Source organism: Gopherus evgoodei, chromosome 1, assembly GCF_007399415.2.
Source record: "Gopherus evgoodei ecotype Sinaloan lineage chromosome 1, rGopEvg1_v1.p, whole genome shotgun sequence".
Lineage (NCBI taxonomy): Eukaryota > Metazoa > Chordata > Testudines > Testudinidae > Gopherus > Gopherus evgoodei.
The window spans coordinates 77,758,628-77,780,618 of NC_044322.1; the positions used below are offsets into that span (position 1 = coordinate 77,758,628).

Here is a 21,991-nt window from a genome sequence, read left to right on the forward strand (position 1 = left end):
CTATTTCATAAAGGGGTGGAAATTGCACATAAAAAACAAAGCAATAATCATCAGCGTGATGAATGTACAACTAAGAATCAGGCTGCCACTAGATGTTTCAGCCCATTCTAGGTTTATGTCTATATTTTCTGAAGTCTGTAATGGGTTGTAGTGTTGGGAGACCAACCACCACTTGAATCAAGGTATAATAATGAAATACCCTGCTCACTTCAATGTGCATCAGCTTTCAATAGGTGCTTTCCACACAATGCCACATGTGCTTGGACAATAATATGCCAACCAAACAAATGCAAAATTAACATGGAGACTGGGAAAATTTCCAGAACAACCTATACCTTGTCTCAAGTCATCCTGTCTCCTCTAACACTAGAAAACCAGTGCTTATGTTCCTTAAGCAAAGTCTTCTACGTTTACTTGGTGAGATTAAGTCTGATGTATTGGCAGCAATGCATTTTCAGCTGACAAAACTCCACAAGTCGGAGAACCTTTTGGGTTAAAAACTGGAATGCAGTTACTCAAGCACCATTACTACACTGTTATTTTCTAGTTTTCACCAGGGAGACCAGACATGCACATTTAGTATTAATCATTAACTAAGAAAGAGGCATTAGCTTTATGTTCTTTACTCTATAAACCACTTATTTCTTTAGCTGTTTTATCATTTGTTCTTGCAGAGGTCAGATTAGTTTTAAGTGTTTGTGATACCTGCAAGGTTTGAGATTTCAAGATACAAACAGCCCTTGCTGCAATACAAAGAATCTAAAGGAATAACCAGTGCTTATTCATTGTGGCCTCTTCTCTTCCCAAACACAGACTAGCAGGTTGCTAAAACAATAGCCAAGAATAAAGGATTTGGTTGGACTGGCCATTCTTCAATGACTAAATAATCAGTAGATGTTCCCTACAAACCCTATGTAGTTCAAACAGGGAGGGTAACACACTATGCGCCAAAGCAGTGTATTCAAGGGTATGAGTTTGCAGTCACATGGAAAGGCTCCTGATATTTTTTTCCTTCCTCTCCCCCAGTATCCTTAGCATGGACTGGTGCCTATATGGCGCACTAAAGAAAAGGAGAAATGGGAGGTGGGCATGAGACTTTCACAAACGAGGATGGTAAGGATATCTATGCTGAAAGAATGAAACTGCAGCATAACGCCAGCCTCTGGAAACTTAAAAGACTGCACAGGACAATATATGCAAATTACCATTTGCAGTTTCTTTAGGGCAGGGGTAGGCAACCTATGGCACGCAGGCCAAAGGCAACACACGAGCTGATTTTCAGTGGCACTCACACTGCCCGGATACTGGCCACCGGTCTGGGGGGGCTCTGCATTTTAAATTTAATTTTAAATGAAGCTTTTTAAACATTTTAAAAACCTTATTTACTTTATATACAACAATAGTTTAGTTATATATAATAGACTTATGAAAAGAGATCTGGCACACGAAACCGTAAATCAGAGTGAATAAGTGAAGACTTGGCACACCACTTCTGAAAGGTTGCCAACCTCTGCTTTAGGGTAAAGGCACTAAGTGTAAAATTAAATCTTTTTTGATTTCTACACGTTTTACAATTAGACCAGGATGTTGACTACTACCTTTTGTAGAAGGAATCCTGAATAACAGCAGTAAGAATCTTGGCCAAAATATTGAAAAATGAATAGAGTGTGCGTCCAACTTCAGACTCTTATCCGGACCTGATTTTCATGAAGTGCTAAGCACTCGTCTTCTGAAAAATGAAGCACCTTTAGGGTATCTTAAGTTGGGCACTCAAAAAATGGAAGCACCAAAATACTAATTGCTTTTGAAAATTTAGGCCCTTAATTACTTCTCTGATAGAGTAGGGAAGACTGGAAAATATACAAGAAACATTCTGCTGGAACATCATATATGTTTTTATGATGTATAACACCTATCTGGACAGTGCAATAGGAAATCATTTGCTACCTTGTTGAAATGAAGGGAGCAGTTTACTGATGTTTTAAGTATTCATGCCAACTTGCTATAAGATGAAAGAGGAATTAATCCTGTACGGTGGTCTGGTATTCCAGAATCTGGTTGCCCAGGATATGTATAGCAATGGTTTATATTAAATATATACACACAAGTATGCTGAATCTTACTCTGACAGAAAGCATGTTTTTAAATTGCAAAAATGACAGATAAGCATGTACTTTTACAAAGAAGGGGAACTTGATGGAGAATGTACTGCAGTATGCTATATCTTTGCTCCATCTCATGAAAAAAGAGTCTGTTTAAATCACGGAAGATTTTGCCTCTATGCCTTTTTTTAAACGACCAGAACAGTAATTCATATGCCAGCTGTGTCATCTTTTAATATGCCCTAACTTTTCAGGTATTTTAATCACTAAATCAAGGAAAAACTGCAAGTTTTGCATGGAACAGCAGCACTTCTAAGACTGTAAACCTCAGTCTTGCACCAATTCTATTTCTGAAACTACTGCATAACTTATAATAGCACTGGCCCTGATTTTTAGTTGAAGTCAATGGGAGCTGCTTGTGGTCTGGACCTCTGAAAACCAGGCCCAGTTGTTTCTCTGAGTGGCTAACCTTCCAGTTTCTGGTTTTCTTTTTCCATTCGAAGCAGTAGGATTTGTTGATGGATAGCTTTTCTCCACAGACTCTGCAACTCTTCCGATTTTTTTCTCCCACCAGCCTTATCTGGGGCATCCTCATTTTGCAATATCAGAGAAAGAGGGTCCTCCTCCAAGGCTGGAGCAAGAGGGGACAGTGGCAACAATTCATTCCCCTCAAGCCCATCTGTAAAGAATCACATAACTATCACTGGAAATCCAAATTACATTGGCTATAAATACCACAGTGAAGACAGCAATTTCTACTATCATAGTCAGCAACAATACACTGATTATAAGCTAAAACCACACTTTTCTAACAGTAGAGGCAACATTTTAAATGAAGCTTTAAGGTCAACAGCTATGTTGAGCACCCTTCCACAAAATTCCCTTCAAGTTACAAAGGGCAGCTTAATGGCTGACCACTCCCACTGCGTCCTTATTACCTCTTTCTACAGTTAAGCTTGTTAACTGCCATAGTTTGCTATATGTTCCACCTAGCAGAGATGTCATGTTTTTCTCTCTGCTATCACATGGTACTCGTGCAATAAATCTATCAGTTCATCTACAATTGCTGAATCTAGAGAACTTCTGTAGTGGATCCACAGCTGTGAAGAATGATATCGGAGCCATATTAACTAGCCAGAATTTTCATTTTTTAGAAGAAACTAAATGCACTAATGCATGAAAGAGACCAGTAGATTAACATCTAGAACTGAAAAAGAAAGGAAATAGGGAAGGGTGCTTAACATCCACACTGTGTTCTATTTGGGACAGCACACTGTCAAAATGCTCTCTTCTTAAAAATAAATATCCTTGTCTCTTATATAAGCAGGGTATGGCAATATTTACTGAGATATTTTGATCACTTAAAGGCAGTTCTTGCAGTTTCTCTGCCCTTGCTGGCAACTATAGCAGAATGCAATTCGTTTGCGTCTACTGATAGAAACACCAGTTCGAAACAAAGACGCAAAGCCACCCCAATGAGATATTTCCCAAATCTGGTTCATGAAGTACATTACAATGTTGCTTTTTGTTAAACATCTACTTTTCTTTCCAGGAGTAATAAGCAATAGCATGTGCGCAGTTTGCCCTCTTTGAAGGCCCACAGACCTTGATGCTGCATTGTTGAGGGAGATTTGTTCATGGGTGAAGCAACCCGCAGGAAGATTCGCTGCCGCCAGGAGATGCGGCGGGGGGTAAGAGTGACCCCACTGGCATTCAGAGACTCGTTGCTGCAGACAGACGAGGTTCTTTTCCTTCCCTCCCCATCACTGGAGGAAAACAAGCAAAGAGCGCAACCAAACCATCAGCTTAAAAGCAAAGTTGATAAAGGTACAGCACAAAAACACACACATGCATATGCTGAGTCAGTGTTAGGCAGATCAAGATCACAGACTACAACCTGAACACAACTGCCAAATGATGCTGCAAAATTCACTCCAGACAGCAGGGAGAAGGAGCATTAGTACAGAGAGACAGTGCTTAGTCTAATGTTCAGAATTAAACCTTATCATTTTTCAAAATTCCATTTGAAAAACTAAGAGACATTCAAGTGCAGGAAAATAAACTAATATTCAGCCTTGAAATGGCTGCAATTTGTTTTCCTTTCAGCCTAAAGAGGATCTGATGCAAAACATCAAAGTGAGGACATCGCTTGAGCACAAAACCCAACAACTCATTTAATTGGCAGGACAGACTAAAAGTAAGCAGGCTCATGAGGCCAAAGGTGGAAGTGCTTATAGCTTCAGGCAACCCCCCTCATGCATCATTCCCTCTTCTCACTCATAAGGGAGATGGCTGGCAGTGACAAGGAACAAGGTGATGACTAGAGAGTGCTCCCCCTCTGTTGCCACTAAAGGGGAGTCTGCATTCTCTACCATCATTCCCAGCAGAAGGAGCAGAGGCCAGGAAAGCAGGGGAGAGACAGATCCTGTTGCAGTGCTCCAAAGGAGACTGATCCATCTCACCCTCAACTGGCACATAGAAATGGGCCACAGGAAGCTAGTTGAGCAGATAATACTGATGGAGGAAGAGGCAGCAGAGAGCAAGGAGGAGCAGGAGATTAGAAGGAAACTTTCCCCTGTGAGGTACAGTGTTCCCTCTAATTTTTCCCTACCCATGCGCAGAACAAGTTTTGTTATGTGCTCCAATATGTACATGCTGTGTGAAATCACCTCCATACTGGTGCACATAATAAAATTCATGTGGTGGGGTCGGGCTGAGGGAGTCGGGGTGTGGGAGGGGCTCAGGGCTAGGGCAGAGGGCTGCAGGAAGGTGAGGGCTCCAGCTGGGGCAGCGGGCTCTGGGGTGGGGCCGAGGATGAAGGGCTTGGGATGCAATGGGGCTCCCTGGGTCTACAGTGGGGAGAGACAGGGCAGGTGCAACCACTGGGTGAACTAGGCAGTGGCCTAGGGCGGCAAGTGGTTCGGGGCACCCAGGGCAGTCCTCAGGCATAGACAGCTGGGTAGGGCACCTGAAAATTTGGGGCACCACTGGGTCTTAGTGTCCACCCTCCTGGTTTTCCTATCCCTGTTCTGACCCTTCCTGCAGGCAAGTCTTCCTGGGAAGGGGATCTAATAGTTAAAAGAGAAAAAATCTCCAGCCTACCAGACCTATTAGCACAACATTGAAACTGTTAAAGAGGCATTCAAGGGGTAATTAAGACATTTAACAGGCATTTGCCAACCCCCAGGTATCTACTGTCAGTTTCTGAATGTACTGACAAAAACAGTTGTGCATGACTAATATTTACTCAGAACATGTCAGTCTACAGGACCTTAGTTTAAAATTTGCTTTAAAAATATTTCATTAGTGAGTTGGTGAAGATTGTAAAATCACATCTCTAAAAAATCCTTGCATAGATTTTTAGATGCACAATCATCTTTAGCCTTAAATGCTTGGATCTTCAGACATATGGTTTTTTAAATAAATTCTTCAAAAGACCATCCTTATCTAAAATACACATTTTAATTACTATAGTAAAAAAAACTTACTTCCAAAGTCTTCCTGTCCTTTCTGTCCATCCATTTCTCCCTTCACCACCACCCCAACCCAACCAATTGAAGGAAGCAACAGCCCTTTGCTTCCAGGTAGCCGGACAAATTTTCCCTCTCTTTAATTCTGACTATCTGATGAACTAGTTTTAAGCAAAATCAGTACCTTAGTAAGATATAAAATCCTTTGTTATGCCTAAAATCTTTGGAAACATATTTTTTAAATTGGTGAAATTTCATAAACATGTGTATTGTTGTGGAGATTACACACAGTAAATTAGTGTTCCCTTTTTCGAAAAGCAATGCACATTATTGTGAACACACTAAACCTCTGTGACTGATTAATTTAAAATAATGTCTGTTTCAATGAGTTAAATATGTTGTAATCTGGAATGATTACTTAATGAAGGCTTAAGAGTACATTTAAAATATAAAATCAGCTTAGAAATACTGATTAAGAAAATGTAAAACAGAGAAGAGCTGTATTATGTTTTCCATAATATTTAATGTTGTATTCAGCAAGACAGCTGACTCACCCTTACTAGAAAGTTTTTGCAAATAAATGTCTGACAAACTTCAGGGCATATCAAAAAACCTGTGACTGACATTTTTTATTCCCAAGTTTAGTGCTTTTAATTAGGTACCTTCTGCATGTCCATTATGCGTGACCGAGAGGGTACAGGGGTCTCTGCGGGGAACTGTGACTCTCCGCCACCGTGAGGCGGGCCGGGCGTCTTGTTATTCTTTCTGCCTTGTCCCTCCACCCCTGCCCCTGCCCCCGTTGGGCTGCAAGCTCAGGCTGCCATCAGGCATAGGGGCACCAGTTTAATAATACTGCATAGGGCCCCATAAATCCTAAGGATGGCCCCGGGGGTGCCAAAAAGCAGTGCCCTGCCTCAGAAGGGAGGAGCCGCCTTCCAGAGACACCAGTGAGCCAGGGTGTCGGCTTGTGGGGTGGCAAGCTGCAACTATGGAGGAGCCAGCGCGGTGCAAGGGGGCAGGAGCCCTGAAAAGGCAGCGGCGGCATTAGTGGGGAGCAGCCACGCCCCCCGCCCCTCCTGCCCAGGCTGTGGCCTTGCGCCCCCCCAGGGGGCTCCTGCAGGCTGCAGCAGATGCATGCAGGCAGAGGTCCTCGTGCGCCCCCCAGCTCCCCCCTCACCATGCTTGGGCATGTGAGCTGCTGCCAGGTGCAGGGCCCTGAGCCTGCCCTGGGAGGGGCAGTGGTGGCAGCGGCTCACACTCCTGGGAGCCGCAGAGCCCGAGCGCGGCGAAGGGGGAACTGGGGGGTGCACGGGGGCCTCTGCCCGCATGCATCTGCTGCAGGAGTCCCCATAAGGAAGCTCCTCCCCGCTGGCACAAGCCCGGCAAAGCCAGTGAGTGGACTTGGGACGGGGGCTGCCAGGGTGGGGTGCGGAGGGCTCACGGGGGGGGTGCACCCTCCAGGGGAGTTCAAGAAGCGGGGGGGGGGGGGGGAATCTGGTCTGGGGAGCAGCCCCTGGGCAGGCTGGCCCCTGGGGTCTATAAAGGCTCGTTGGGCTTTGCCCCTCAATGAACCGATGTTATGGGGGGATGCAAGGTGGAAGTTTCACCTAGGGCGCAAAATAGCCTTGCACCAGCCCTGGGGAGAAAGGGGGGAAAGTGCCTGTTCTCTGGCTGTGGAAGGTCTGGGCCAGGCTGGGTTGAGTCCGGGGGCGGGGCGCCTGTCCCTTGGCCGCTGCAGGTCCAGGGCTGAGCTGGGTCGAGGTCAGGACCGGGGGGAGGGGTGCCGTGACAGATCCAGTCTTGGGGAGAGGCATCTCTCCCTGCCGCAGCCCTGAGCGCCTGTGTGGCACTTAATAGTCAGTTGTGCAGTTGCACAGATTAGAGGGAGCTTAGGTGAGGTAGTTATGTTATAATTGTCCACTATGGTGCTTAAACACCTCTCTCTAAAGCATCTGGCACTGGCCACTGCTGGAGACAAGGGGTAAAATTTTCAGAAGCACTTAAGTCAGGTAGGAACCCAAGTCCTGTGGAGTTTCATGATTTGAAAATTTTCCCAGGACACTGAACCAAACAAATCATTGGTTGAATCCATGAGGGTATTGAATATATCCAGTGTTCCTATGTTCCCAAAAAATCTTGGCTGACTCTGTTGCAACTGATCCTTCCCTGCACTCCTTCCATGGCTCAGCACATGGCAGTTACACTGGCCTGCAGACACCTACTGCTTCATTTGCCAAAGGCAAATGTACAAGTCAAACAAATCTTTACCAATCTTAAGTATTTACGCAGAACACTGCTCGGACAAATCACTTGCAATAGCAGCTGATAAGAACAAATAGCACCAGCCATCCTCAAATGGACTAAAGACAACCCTTGACTACAGAGATGTGACTACACTCCTGGAACAGTCTGCTGGAACACACTCAGCAGAGGGTGAAGAAGGGGTAGAGTGGACCATTCATCTCAAAGAAGCGATGGGGTTTCTGTACAATATGGAAGTCCTCTAAAAAGGGGGATGCCAGAGATTTGCCTGTGCTTGTCACAGGATTACCATGCATTCCATCAGGGTTCTGTTGCAGCACCTCAGAATAATCTGAGATATTCTTCCCTAAAGAAGCTGGGTGGAGTTTCTCAAAGAACACCTGCATAGGACTCTGGGTTACAGAAAGTCTGCAGTCCTTTTCCAGTGCTTTACCCCACACTGCCATCTGGGAAAAGAAGAAGACAACCAAAGCCTCAATATCAAGATAAAATTAAAGGGTTGTATTTTAGAGGTTTACAAAGCTAGCAGGGCAATATCACAGGTAACTATCACTGTGCACTCAACCAGTGGGGTGACAATGCATCAGGAAGACAGGTTGAAAGTGTCAAATGAGGAATACTGCAAGGCTGCAACTTTTATCATGATGGGTTGTCAGGACACTACAGAACATTGCATCTACAGATGCAGCCTTTAGCAGGAAAGTTTTAAAAGAACCAGATCTACAGCAGGGCGGATTGACCTGAGAATGCTGTTTAGTTTTACTGGGATTGTCTGCATGGGGGGTGGAAGAGCAGGGGATGGCTTTAGGTGTGGGAGGGTACATGAGCCTGTAACCTGAGCCTGGAAGAGGGGTGGGGTGAGTCGACACCTTTGCCAGGGAAGCTGGACAAAGGGAGAGGAAGAGGGGGAGAGAGTCTGCTGGAGGGGTTTTTGGATTCAGTTTTGGGCTTGCTGGGAAGAGGCAGAGAACTCCAAGTCTGGGGTCCAAGATCCTTGCCCCCCCCAAGAGGGACCTGTCTGAGGGGTGCTTGTTGTACCTACAGGCCCTGCTTGGGACTGTGTTCCTGTCATCTAATAAACCTTTTGTTTTACTGGCTGGCTGAGAGTCACGGTGAATCACAGGAAGTGGGGGCCATGACTCCCCCACACTCCATGACACTTATATAATTTTGTTAATCCTCCATGGATACTGCTGCTCCAGACTCCTGGATCTATAGAAAAGGGAGGGCTGACAGGTCAACAAGTGCTCACTGTAATACTTAGGAAGTAAGTCTGTAATGGAATGTTACAACAATTTGCCATTTGTAATCAGCATCTCTGACCTCTCAACTGGTAAAAAAGAGAAAGCATGCAAGTGAGCTAGACCATGTCATATTAAAAGCTACAGTTATGTTAGCTATGTTGCCCTAAGCAACATGCTGAACCAAGGTCACAAATATGTACCTTCATCAGAGCCAGTTCTGGTTTGGAAAACTTCAGTTTACTGAACTTTAAAACAGAATGATTATGCAGTTTATCATCTGAACAAAAGGACCACAATAAGTCTGTATGTACCCAATCTATCCTGTTTTTCATTTTATCTGTCCATTCATGGACTGCAGGTTCAGCAGAGATTTATCACCAGTTGGGCAACTCTTGTATCAAATATTGTAAACTGAACAATGATCCATTGTAAAAGCTAGGATTGGGTTTTGGATTAGCTAGTGTCACATCCTACCAAAACAAACACAGAAAAAAACTGGGATTTTTCATTCTGTGGCCCAATAGTTGCCTTACACATCTGCTGTGGATAATAAAAGAAGGAATACTATTTCTATTATATACAACTACAGAGAATGTTATGTGAATACTAATCTGAATGAGGTGATGAAAAGAGTAGTCTGAAAATCATGACATGCAACTGCAGAAGATACAATTCATTTTGGGCCAAAATCTGCTCACTTTATGAGAGCATCAAAGACACAAGTCATGCAGGTAAAGCAATAGGATTCGGGTCTATTTATTAATTTGTTATAGAGGGATTACTAAGGATGCAAACCACAACCACTATTTACATTTAATGTTTGCATCATGCATTAAAACAAAGCTAAATCATTACAGATCTTACAAAAATGTAAGCTTGAGAACAAGAAAAGAGAAGCATAACCCCTTCTGTTTATCATTCTTTATACAAATAATAAAAACAAAACCAATATTCTAGCGCAAGCACTCAAAAGCGGGATGCAGGTTGGGGACATGCAATTCTGGGGCAAATGACTGCGAAGAAAAGTGAAACATCACAAGTATTTAATTTACAATAGTTAACATGCATAGAAAAATTAGAGGTGGAGAGGTAGCTACCATACATTTTAGTCTATGATTTAATATCGCACCTTTCTGACCTTCAGTATGTACAATGTGATGAGTTACTTGTGCTTCACTGGTTGTTTCTCTGTAGACAAACATGGCTACCATTATGCACTTCACACAATAAGTCTCACATCCTTAGACACTTAAGATAATGTTGGTAATTATGCATTATCTTCCAAAATTCCCCTGCAATTCTGAATGACTCTTTTAGTTTCTCATTTCCTTTTCCAAAAACAATTGACTATTGTAGAGGTAGTTGGTGTCAGACTTATGCACACAACTTGAAGCATACAATGGGATACAAGTTGCTATTTAAAAAAAAAGTGTAGAGTATTTTTTCTGATAATCCCTCAAATAAAACAAAACAAAACAAAACATAATATAGAGTGCCTTGGACTTTCTTAAATTCTACTTTGATAGTTTGCCTCTCTGAGCTAACAGGACCTAAATTTAAAAACTGATCTGAAAGGCATGTAAGGATGTATTATAGGGTAACAGGAAAAGTAAGTAACCCATACCTCAAATAAATATTAAATGTTATTTATAAGCTCCACCAGTAAGATGAGCAGATGGAACCAGAAGCTGGCCAAGCTGGGTGCAGAAATGGTCAAATCAGCTCTACCATATGTTCCCAAACTTTCAAGTATGTGGTGATAGATTTCTGTATTGCTAATAATGTTCAACTCAGTATCTAGGCCTACTGGGCTGGAATCTGCTCTCAGTTACACTAAAATCCAGATTAGCTAACTTCAGAGGAGTTACTTCAGATGTGTAATAGTCTAGCATTTTAGTACCTAGGTTAGGCAGGTGCATGCTGGAGGTCAGAAGGATCAACACCACTATAGTCACTGCACTCTGAACTCAGTGGGCAGCCAAACATTAACTCCCAACTTCCCTCAGAGGGAGAAGTTGTCCAGGCATGGACACAGATGCTAATGGCTAGGGTCCTACCAAATTCACATCCCTGAAAAATGCGTCACGGACCGTGAAATCTGGTCTTCCCTGTGAAATGTGTCTTTTGTGTACTTTTACCCTATACTATGCAGATTTCGCAGGGGAGACCAGCATTTCTCAGGCTGGGGGGTGCTGCCCAAAAGGGAGTCATAGGGGAGTTGCAAAGTTATTGTGGGGGGGTCCCGGTATTGCCACCTTTACTTCTGTGTTGCTCCCTTCAGAGCTGGTTGGAGAGCGGTGGCTGTTGGACGGGTGCCCAGCTCTAAGGCAGTAGTGCAGAAATAAGAGCAGCAATACCATATCATGCCATCCTTATCTCTGCACTGTTGCTGGCAGTGGCACTGCCATCATAGCTGGACTTCCAACTAGCAGCCACCGTTCTCCAGCCGCCCAGCTCTGAAGGCAGCACCACTACCAGCAGCAGCGCTACCAGCAGCAGCGCAGAAGTAAGAGTGACAATACCACCCCCACCCCGCATAATAATCTTGTAACACCCTTCCCCCCAAAAACCACCTTCTTTGGTGTCAGGACCCCCACAGTTACCACACCCTAAAATTTCAGATTTCAACATCTATGCGGGTTACATCTCTGGGAATAACTGCAATTATCATGCGCCTTTGGCTGCCTTGCCTGCGCTCTGCCCACTAAATTCATCAACACTGAGGCTCAGGCTACACTACAGAGTCCTGCACTTAGGACGGACGAATCCCAGGCACCACTACAGGCTGGGGACAGATTGGCTAAGCAGCCATTCCCCAGAAAAGGACCTGGGGGTTACGGTGGACAAGAAGCTGGATATGAGTCAGCAGTGTGCCATTGGTGCCAAGAAGGCTAACAGCACATTGGGCTGCATTAGTAGGAGCATTGCCAGCGATCGAGGGAAGTGATTATCCCCCTCTATTCGGCACTGGTGAGGCCACATTAGGAGTATTGTGTCCAGTTTTTGTCTCCCCACTACAGAAGGGAGGTGGAAAAACTGGAGAGAGTCCAGCGGAGGGCAACAAAAATTATTAGGGGGCTGGGGCACATGACTTCTGAGGTGAGGCTGAGGGAACCGGGCTTGTTTAGTCTGCAGAAGAGAAGAGTGAGGGGAGATTTGATAGCAGCCTTCAACTACCTGAAGGGGGGTTCCAAAGAGGATGAAGCTGAATTCTCAGTGGTGGCAGATGACAGAACAAGGAGCAATGGTCTCAAGTTGCAGTGGGTGAGGTCTAGGTTGGATATTAGCAAACATTATTTCACTAGGAGGGTGGTGAAACACTGGAATGGGTTCCCTAGGGAAGTGGTGGAATCTCCATCCTTAGAGGTTTTTAAGGCCCGGCTTGACAAAGCCCTGGCTGGGATGATTTAGTTGGGGATTGGTCCTTCTTTGAGCAGGGGGTTGGACTAGATGACCTCCTGAGGTCCAATCCAACCCTGAAATTCTATGAGTCTATGAAATCATGAAATTTACAATTATAAAAATCCTAAGACCATGAAATTGACCAAAACGGACCATGAATTTGGTAGGGTCCTATTGATGGCAGTATGGCTCCAGAGACTGCTGCCATGGGGATAACAACAGGCCAGCCAGCAGCACGGAGAACTGAAGCAGCAGGTTTTTGCAGCTACCGGGGTTAAGAAGCATTATCCTTATCTCTGTGATCCATCAAACTGCATGTCAACCTGAGGGGAACATTCAAGGGAGTCTTCTAAGGCTTTAATCACAGGAGGGTACCATTGGGCCTTACAGGGCAAATACTTTTACAGGATGGAATGCTTATTCAGGTTCTACTAATACCCCTCCTGGTAAAAACACTAAGGGTGATCACTGTAGTTCCAATTTCAGATTATGCTTAGTCAATAAACATCTGTTAGGAAGAAACTTTTCATAGGAAACAGGGAGGGAAAAAAAAGAAGATTTGTTGCATTTTTCAAAGTGAATCGAAAACAAGTTGCTTCAAGAAGGGGTATTTTATAATTGCTTCAAAAGCTATGGAATAACCTCCCTCTACTCCCAGTTCTTTTCATTGTATCATAACATGTGCACTAGTAAAACTAAAACTACAACTGCATGCTATGCAATATTAATAGCCCACCCACACTTAGGCATGCAGGGATTTGTATAAGCAATTAAAATACATTGCATTTTCAAACATAAGTAGGTAATATCTGACAGTATAAAATGTTAAACAGCCAAAAAGTAGAATCGCTAGAAAGGAAAGGGTTGAAGAATACTGCAAACAGCTGAACTAAAAATGTGGATGATGTTGCTGTGGCACCTGAACAGTTCTCATTAAAAATGTTCAGCATGCATTCTCATAGTAAAGGTTCCATACATAAAGATCTCAATTTGGAAGTCATGCAAATGCAAAGAGATCCCTAAAAATTTAACTGACTAAAGTAAAATAATTTTTTTTTTTAAAAATTTGATATGTTGACTCTTCCTGCCCCCCTGAAAAAGTGTTTTGGATTTTGCTTATAATGGTCCTTTCTGTGTCTAGCAAGCACAAACAAGGCTTCTGGCAAGGTGAAGCATGTTTGTATGTGTTTAGTCATTGCCTGCTAAAACATTTTCCCTAAAGCATGACTTAAAGCTCTGGTTAATATACAGTACAGTATTCTACATTCCGTTTCTACCAGGCACTCTTCACAGCTCACTTCTAAATAAAAATGATTATTCTCAGTAAAACTGCTGAACAAATATACTCTTTGATCCTCAATACTGAAATCCTTTGCATATATATAAACCCAAAAAATGAAATTAGAAATACAATGAAATGCCTCAGACATTATTAGTTTGTACTTTAACTCTTTAACAGATAGAACATAATGTGAAGATAGCTGCCTTGTAGAAACAGAAGGTACAATACTGTATATTAACCAGAGCTTTAAAACATGGGCAAAATTTCAAGTGTCTGTCTGAAGGATCAATAACCCATTTTCTCATTTTGGCAAACTAACTATATTATATTAAAGCACACAAGTATATCTGCTACCTCTTTTTATTAGGTACTACATGCTAGACAGTACATGTTATGTTGAAACTAGACAGCTTCTTGAGGTATCTGTTATGTATGATACACTTTGTAACTTACTGCTTATTTTCATTTAACTGCAAATACAAACTGTTCTTCACTTATCTAAAGCTTACTTTCAAAATAAATCTGTAAAGTATCCTCCCAAGATTGCTCTCCCAAGAAATAAGATCATGTTGAATTACAATACTTACCTGAATTTTTTTGTACTTAAATCCCTTCATTACGACTGACCCAGGAGTGATTCTTTACTCTTGCTGTTCATGTCAAGATTTGCATTTTCTTCAATTTGCTTTCACTTCACTTCAGCTTCTGCTTTTCTTTGATGCAACTAACTAAACAGCAGTTGGGCAAATAGAGAACCCGCTTTGCCGTTTGAAAACTAAATGGACAAACAATCCCAAATCCAGTACAAATGATCACTGGAATTTAAATTCTTGCGACTTGGGCTAGCATACGGTTAAGAAATAAAGTATTCCTCCCTCAGGGGACCAAAAAAAGTTGGTACCCACCATTTTCTCTCTCTATTGGTTATATTTGCTGTTAGTTATCTTTATTCTGAAAGATGATTTTTCTGCTATTTTGTTCAGAGATTGCTCCTAAATCCTTTGCTTTTCTTAGTTCCTAGAGCACTAATAGTTTATTGTTAGCAATGAAATATTTCAAAAAGAATTGGAAATCATATTAACTAGCATTTAAACACTGGTAACTCAATGGTAGCCAGTAAAAACACACAACAGGTAAAACAGCATGCTGCTGGGACACAATTTAAACTGGTGAGCTCTAAACTGCAACTAGCTTCTTTCCTTGTTGCGAAGTCCACGTAATTATTCATGTCTGGTACAGAAAAAATAAGAATCCATACCAATAGTCTAGCCATCAGGAGCAACCCTACAACAACAAACCAAAGATTCCTGAGATCAAGGAAAGAAGACAAACGAAAAACCAGATTTTGCTTTCAAGCTTCAAAAGGGTTAGTCAGTTAAAACATCCCCACCCCCACACTGTTAACACCTAAAAATCGTCTTAAACAAAAAGAGCTCTGAGTACAAATTTTACCCTAAACTTGCACTTGGGCAGAAAGCACTTTACCACTGCAAGCAAAAATCTTTCCATATTGAATTCTGAGAGGTTCCGAGCACTAGCAACTTCCATTGAATAAGGCAGAGTTGTGGGTGTTCTTTATGACTTAGGAATTGTCTCTACAAAGCTAAGACAACTGTTAATGGACAAACCCTGTTAATAATGAGGAAAGTCTGAAGAGCCTTACTCAGTCTTCTAATGAAACCAAGTTTGAAGTATGCTGGAATAAGACATGGATAAGGACCAATGGATTTGTTCTAATGATGGCATTTTAATATAGTACTTCCAATAACAGTGCATTTTATTCTAAAAGGGCCAGATTTTTAAAGGTATTCAGGTGCCTAGTGAAATTTCCAAAAAAGTGTTAGGGCAGTGTTAGGTACCAAGGTGATTTTGCAACTCTCATAAGGTGCCTAAATACCTTTTAAAACCTGGCCCAAAGTGCTAAGCACACATTAATGTTTTTTGGTAAAAGCCAGTAATTATCATCAAGATACTTTCACAAAGGAGATACGTTTGTTGTGGGAAACAGACATTAGGCCTCTAATACCTCAATACAATTTTTTTTTAAATTGACCACTGGTATAGCAATGAAGATGTGAAAAACGAAATACTCAAGAGGATCTCATTTGTGTATCTTTAATTCTCACTTTGGTACCACATAAAATAGCTGCACAGTTTAAGCAGGACTGCTTTTTATTCAAACAGCTGTACAGTTTAACTGGTATTCATTGTATTTGAATAAACCCATCCAACTACTATAAATCAAACATAGCTGTTAAAATTAGCTCTGTAAAAAGTAAGCTGACACACTCCTGCAGCCCATTAAGATTTGCAGTAGAACTGCCAGTAGCACAAAAACAAAACAAAACAAAATCAAGCTACATATAAATTTACATGTAACCTCAAATTGCATAAGAGGAAGACTAACAAGAATTTCCCCAGTGCCATCTATATAAAACATGTCGTCAAAGGTTCCAAAAGATGTGGCAGAGGATACTCCATTTTCTTAATATGGAAAAAGGCATCATGGGCTAAGATATACATGAAAAACTCCTATTGATCTTTGCAAGGATCTCTCTTACAACAACAGCCAGGTTTGTGAAAAGATACAAGTGTTCTGAAGTTATAATTAAGGGCCTTAGAAGTTCAAACAAAATCGACAGCTTTTTGCCTTTCAAAGTATTGGTATTACACTACCTGTTTTATTTTAATATGAAGTTTCCACCCATCCCAGTTAAAATTAAAAAAAAAAAAAAAGCAGACTTTTGCTATGTGAATCTATCAAGAGAGAAAGTTGTCAGCACAAAAGTATATATATCAAACCACAAGAAAGATGTGAACTTCCTCTTTCATGCCTCAACCTGATGGCATATTGTGGTGGTTTCAGTAACACAATTGCAATGTGAATCAAAAAATCTAATCCAGGAAGAGAACGCCATTTGGATGATACACTTGGTTCTCTTTAAACCAATCCAAATTATATGGATTGGAATGTTTGGGTGACTGTGGATTGCTACATAGCTACTTTATCATCATTCAGTTTTAACCGCATAAAGACTAATATCTCATTTTCACAAACATACACTCCAGATCAAAAAAGGAGAGGACTAGAAAGAACAGGATGTGAAATGTTTTGCAGAGCTCAGAGTAATGCAGATGAAACACCATCAGTACAGAATTTTCTAATAAAATTTTCATTTTTCCCCACTGTCTATTTATATTAGATAGATAGATACACACACGAGATAAATCATAATGCTAGAATAGCCACTAATTTTCATTTAAAAACTCCACACTACAGTGCACAATATCCTTTGCTAATGTATTCTTCAAAGTGGTGTTTTACAAAAACAGATTTTGAGACAGAGGGCCACATTCTGATCTATTATACTAGTGTAAATCTGAAACTACTTCATTGACTTCAATGGAGATTTTTACACTAACATTATTGAGATTAGACTCTGGCCCACAACATAACAGAAGAATAAAAACTGACTTCTGGCAGTGACCGTATCTCACTCTGTGTAGAGTTAGTATTCACCTTTCCCCAACCTCCAGAAACATACGTTTATCTGTAGTAAGCCTAGGGAAGGTTTGCATTGTTGTTTACATTTACATGGCCCTGCTTTTCTGTCTGTGAAGTAATAAACAAATACATCTAGTTTGAGGTAGAATTGTGGGATTTATGGAGACTCCTCAGAATTAACCAAAAGTAGATGGAGGATAAAAGACTGTTGAAACCTACTGTCTAACAAAGTTATAACTCCCAAATCTATCTACCTCAGTGAAATAGAAGTAGGATTCTGAGTCCTATGAGAAGAGGGCACTTCATTCATTTTAAAAATTAACCTAAATCAATATATTATTGGAAAACTATGCTAAAGTAAACCAAGGTAAAATGATGGCACTGAGTCAGGATTGTAAAGCTCCAATCAGGATTAGGGCCTCTCTATGTAGAAACTGGATAGATATGCAACTAGATAGCATCCCCTTGCCCCCCAGAGTTTATAACCTAATACAAATGAGTGATTACAAGTTTATTAGAAAGCAAGTGGGAGGATTATTTCCTTTAGTCACCCCAAAAACTTTAAAAGCAACTTCCCCTTATGCATCACATGACTCGACATTTATGTGTAAACATTCTGTCTGCAGACTGACAAATTTCAAATCGGGATTTGACAATAAACCATCTAAGACAACAACTGACAGACATTGGTGCCTGTGCAGCGGAGGAAGGTGGGGGATGGACAGTCAAGATAGCTCCTGTCTTGGCCCCAACAAGAGATTGGTCTCTTCCTCACATCAAGGGGAATCAGCAGTTGTTGCAAAAGTCTGCAGGGTGATAGAAGAAAAGCTAGTAAGTAATGGAGTGCACAGAAGGCTGCTTGAAAGTAGGGTGACCAGACAACAAGCATGAAAAATCAGGAGAGGGGGTGGGAGGGTAATAGGATCCTATACAAGAAAAAGACCCCCAAAAAAATCGAGATTGTCCCTATAAAATCGGGACATCTGGTCACCCCAATTGGAAGAATGGGGACTGGGAGAAGAAAAGGAGTCTGTTTAAAAAGCAGCTGCAAAAATCATGGAATCAGAGCAGGCAACCAATATCTCAATCACTACAGCTCTGATTCAGGAAAACACTTAAGAATTTGCTTAAATGCTCATCTGAATGAGGGCCTATGCTTGCAAACGTAAGGTTTTGTTTCTTTGGTCTATCTAGGTACTTATGTGGCCTTTTTCACATTGCATCGAAAAGTCCTTCCCACAGCATCCTCTTTTAGACAGTAAAACCTTCAGAGCCATGATAAGTTTGTGAAGCATCTAGTAGTGAATGATTTGATTAATTACTGAATGAAACATTGTTAACAAGGTACCCCCTTTCCTACCACACATCAAGGCTGCATGTTAGCAAGGGACTAGCATATTATGCATGTTTTGTGGCTCTCCCCCCTCATTTTAAAGCTTTACAGAATGTTTCATGCTGGTGGTTAGCCAAACATTATGACACTTTCCATGTTGTCCCACATAGCCCAGAAAGGAGAAATTAATCAGTGAAATGCTCACAAAAAATCTTATGTACTGGTATTACAAATCAATGCAGTAGTTTTACAGCACGACTACAACTGTAACTATACGTTGTTACCCCATGAAATTGGATGTGCTTTTTTTACTTTTAATAAGCATTTCTATAGTCAGTTCATCAATTCAGATCAACTATTTAGAAAACCTGTTAGAAAAATGTTAGCACGAGAAGTGACATGTTTCAAAACACCAAAATGCCATTTAGTTGACAACTCCATGTCATAAGCCAGCTGCACCAAAGAACACTCTGCACCGAAGGCACAAGACACTCCTCTCACCTCTTGGAAAGGTCATTTTCTGACTGCTGGAGCAGCCTGCCTGAGCTCTGGTAAAAGCTTTTCAGGAAAGAGGGGGCAGAGAAGGAAGAGGGAAGTCCATTCTCACTACAATATCGGCGTCGAGCTACAGGCACAGGACTGAGTGCAGGCAATAAGACAAAATGGAGCAAATATGTCTAAATGTGCTGGTTACAACAATTCAAATACCTGCATCAGTTATAAATACTGGGCCAGCTGCTGCCTTGACTTACACTGACTGTGGACCCAACAAAGTCAATAGAATTGTACAGGATACAAGTTGGGGTAAAAATTGGCCTCATAAATTAATCAAATTAATGCATTATGATAAAATTAAAGAGACACCAGAATGAAACTAAAGTACAGACAGCCAAGAAGACTTCTTTAGTCTTAGTTAATCTCAACAAGACAGAGAAATACCCAGTGTTTGTAACGTACTTCAGTGGTTCTACTTTTATAGCAAAACTTGCTTTCATAAATAAAAAATACCAAGAAAGATTAGAGTGGGAATGAACCAGGAAAGTGAACACATTATAGAGAAATTTAAGAAGAATATTTTCTCAGCATATTTAAAAGGTGCAAACTTCTTCAAGAAAATTCAAGTGCAAGGTTACTGTAGAAATTGTTACTTAATTACTCAATACCAATTTAAAAAATTTTGGAAGATTGAAATCCTACATATATGTTACAAGGAAGACAAATCACAACACATTTCAATAATTAAGGAAAAAATAAAACCTATTTGAAGACATATTAGAATCATTTTGGTTGCTTTGATATAAATATTTCTAGCTGATTACTCATTGTGACAAAGTAGAACAACCTAAGATCAAGTTGTTGTGAAGCTGTTGTTTTGACTGGAAGCTTGCTGATCATGCAACTTAAGTCAGTGATTTCTTGAAGACTATTGTAAAGCAGTTAAGTCAGCAAGTCTTTAAATACTAATTGCTAATGTTTCCTGTTTGCACACACCATCATCTTGGTCAGTGGAAAAAAAAATACTGAAATTATCTGCCAAACACAGGGATACCATTCTGATGAACTCATTTCAAAGCTTCTTTTTCTTGCTTCCTCACCCCACCTCTATATGAAACAGAACCAACTTCATAAGTAAGAGTCACTTGTGGTTTTAACCTTGTCATTTGAATAAGCACATTGAATGGAACAAAGAATTGCTAGCATTTCACCCAACATGATTTTTAAAAATATATTTCTAAAAATGTAAACCTGTGTAAAATGTAGAGGCCACCTCAGTCGTTTGGGAAAAGAATGTTACCAGGTAAGAGGAATCAGAGTGTAGGGCAGCGGTGGGCAACCTGCAGCCCATCAGGATAATCTGCTGGTGGGCCACCAGACAGTCTGTTTACATTTGCACGGCTGCCCGCAGCTCCCAGTGGCTGCGGTTTCCCCTTCACGGACAATGGGAGCTGAGGAAAGTGGCGCGGGCCACAGGGATGTGCTGGTTGCCATTTCCCGCAGCTCCCGTTGGTTGGGAACAGCGAACCACAGCCACTGGGAGCTGTGGGCAGCCGTGCAAATGTAAACAAACTGTCTGGCAGCCCTCCAGTGGATTACACTGATGGACCATGTGTGGCCCATGGGCCACAGGTGGCCCACCACTGGTCTAGGGCCTGAGCAAATAAAGAAAGACTGAGTGATGTTGAGCTTGTACGCTCACTCCTGGACATGGGGAGAGTAAAGGAGTATCCAGGAAGAACTGGAAAAGAATTGTGGTGGCTCCTTCTGACAAAAATGAAGGAACCATGATTGTCTCCAATGGGAGCACCTCCCAACCATGCTAGCTGGAGCAAAGGTCTCCAGAGTAAAAGGAAAAGAGTTTAAAAGGGAGACATTTGGGAAAGGGCACTATGGAGCCTACACATGCTCTCCTCTCAAAAAAGTTAAATATAGCTCACAATGTGGTAGTAGTATTGAATTCTTACAACCCTTTCCTCAGGAGGTTTAAGTGACCTGGTGGGAGACAAGGAAAGGCACTGGAGCCCTGCCTACATTAGAGCTCCTGCAGTGTGGCCACCTGTGAAGCTGAACTGATGGGAATTTTCCATCCCCTAAAATTCTCTAATGTAGACACAGCTCAAAAGATTAAGTGGTTTGCCCAAGGCCACAGAGCCAAGATGAGAACTGGCTCTTTGGTTAGTTAATTACTGTCTGTGTATCAACTGAGGTACAGCAACAAATACTATTGCTGTAGAGAAATTTTCTGAACAAATTATGAAAAATCTAAACACTGCACAAGCAGCCTATGTGAACATTAACAACTGTGGCTTAAATGCGTGGATGGGCATTATTTATATTATTCATTTCATTCTATTTTTCCTTATCAGAAAAATCTCTGAAAATGCTTGTACACATTTGAATGCCCAAACTCACCTGCTCTGCTCTACAGAATTCTGTCTCAGAAGTGGAGATTTAACACTCTGGGACCTCCCGTCCTGAAAAGTAATCCTCCTCTTGGCATTGGACGTTGGATGGCTGAAAGTATGCGCACGCCTTCTAAACTGAGGAGAATCAGAGTCCTCTTCGGGAAATGGCTGCCAGACCGAGGACACGGGGGAAGCTGGAGGAGTGGCTGGAGGAGAATCCCCGGGTGAACAGTCCTGAAAGGAAATCAGACAGGAGTGACACTTTCCCCCCTGCACTGTACAACTGGTAACATAGTAAACAAACCCTACAGCTCGAGGGTCTGGAAGAACTAAAGCCTCTCCTCTTCTTGGTCATGGCCTATTGTATGCTAATTATCAGCTGCGCAACCAACACCAGACATCCTTTGATAATTAGCTCTGAAATAGCCATGTCCTTTTTAAAGCAACAAAGACGATGCACACAAAGCATTCATAATAGACCAGTCGCT

The 21,991-nt window shown here is 41.7% G+C and overlaps 1 protein-coding gene across 6 annotated transcripts in view; it reads right to left on the reverse strand.

Moving 5' to 3' along the window:
* The window catches only part of TBC1D4 (TBC1 domain family member 4), a 174,636-nt gene that overhangs the window by 21,909 nt on the left and 130,736 nt on the right, over positions 1 to 21,991 (reverse strand). For 3 of the 6 annotated variants that reach the window (XM_030566548.1, XM_030566539.1, XM_030566530.1), the window contains exons 10-13: positions 21,511 to 21,737; positions 19,102 to 19,239; positions 3,708 to 3,868; positions 2,572 to 2,781 (exon numbers count right to left, since the gene is read on the reverse strand). In XM_030566548.1, coding sequence (XP_030422408.1) covers positions 2,572 to 2,781; positions 3,708 to 3,868; positions 19,102 to 19,239; positions 21,511 to 21,737 — 736 coding nt within the window. Of the gene's footprint in view, positions 1 to 2,571; positions 2,782 to 3,707; positions 3,869 to 14,349; positions 14,433 to 19,101; positions 19,240 to 21,510; positions 21,738 to 21,991 lie in introns of those variants that run through there. The other 3 variants (XM_030566568.1, XM_030566558.1, XM_030566577.1) reach the window with 2 other exon arrangements.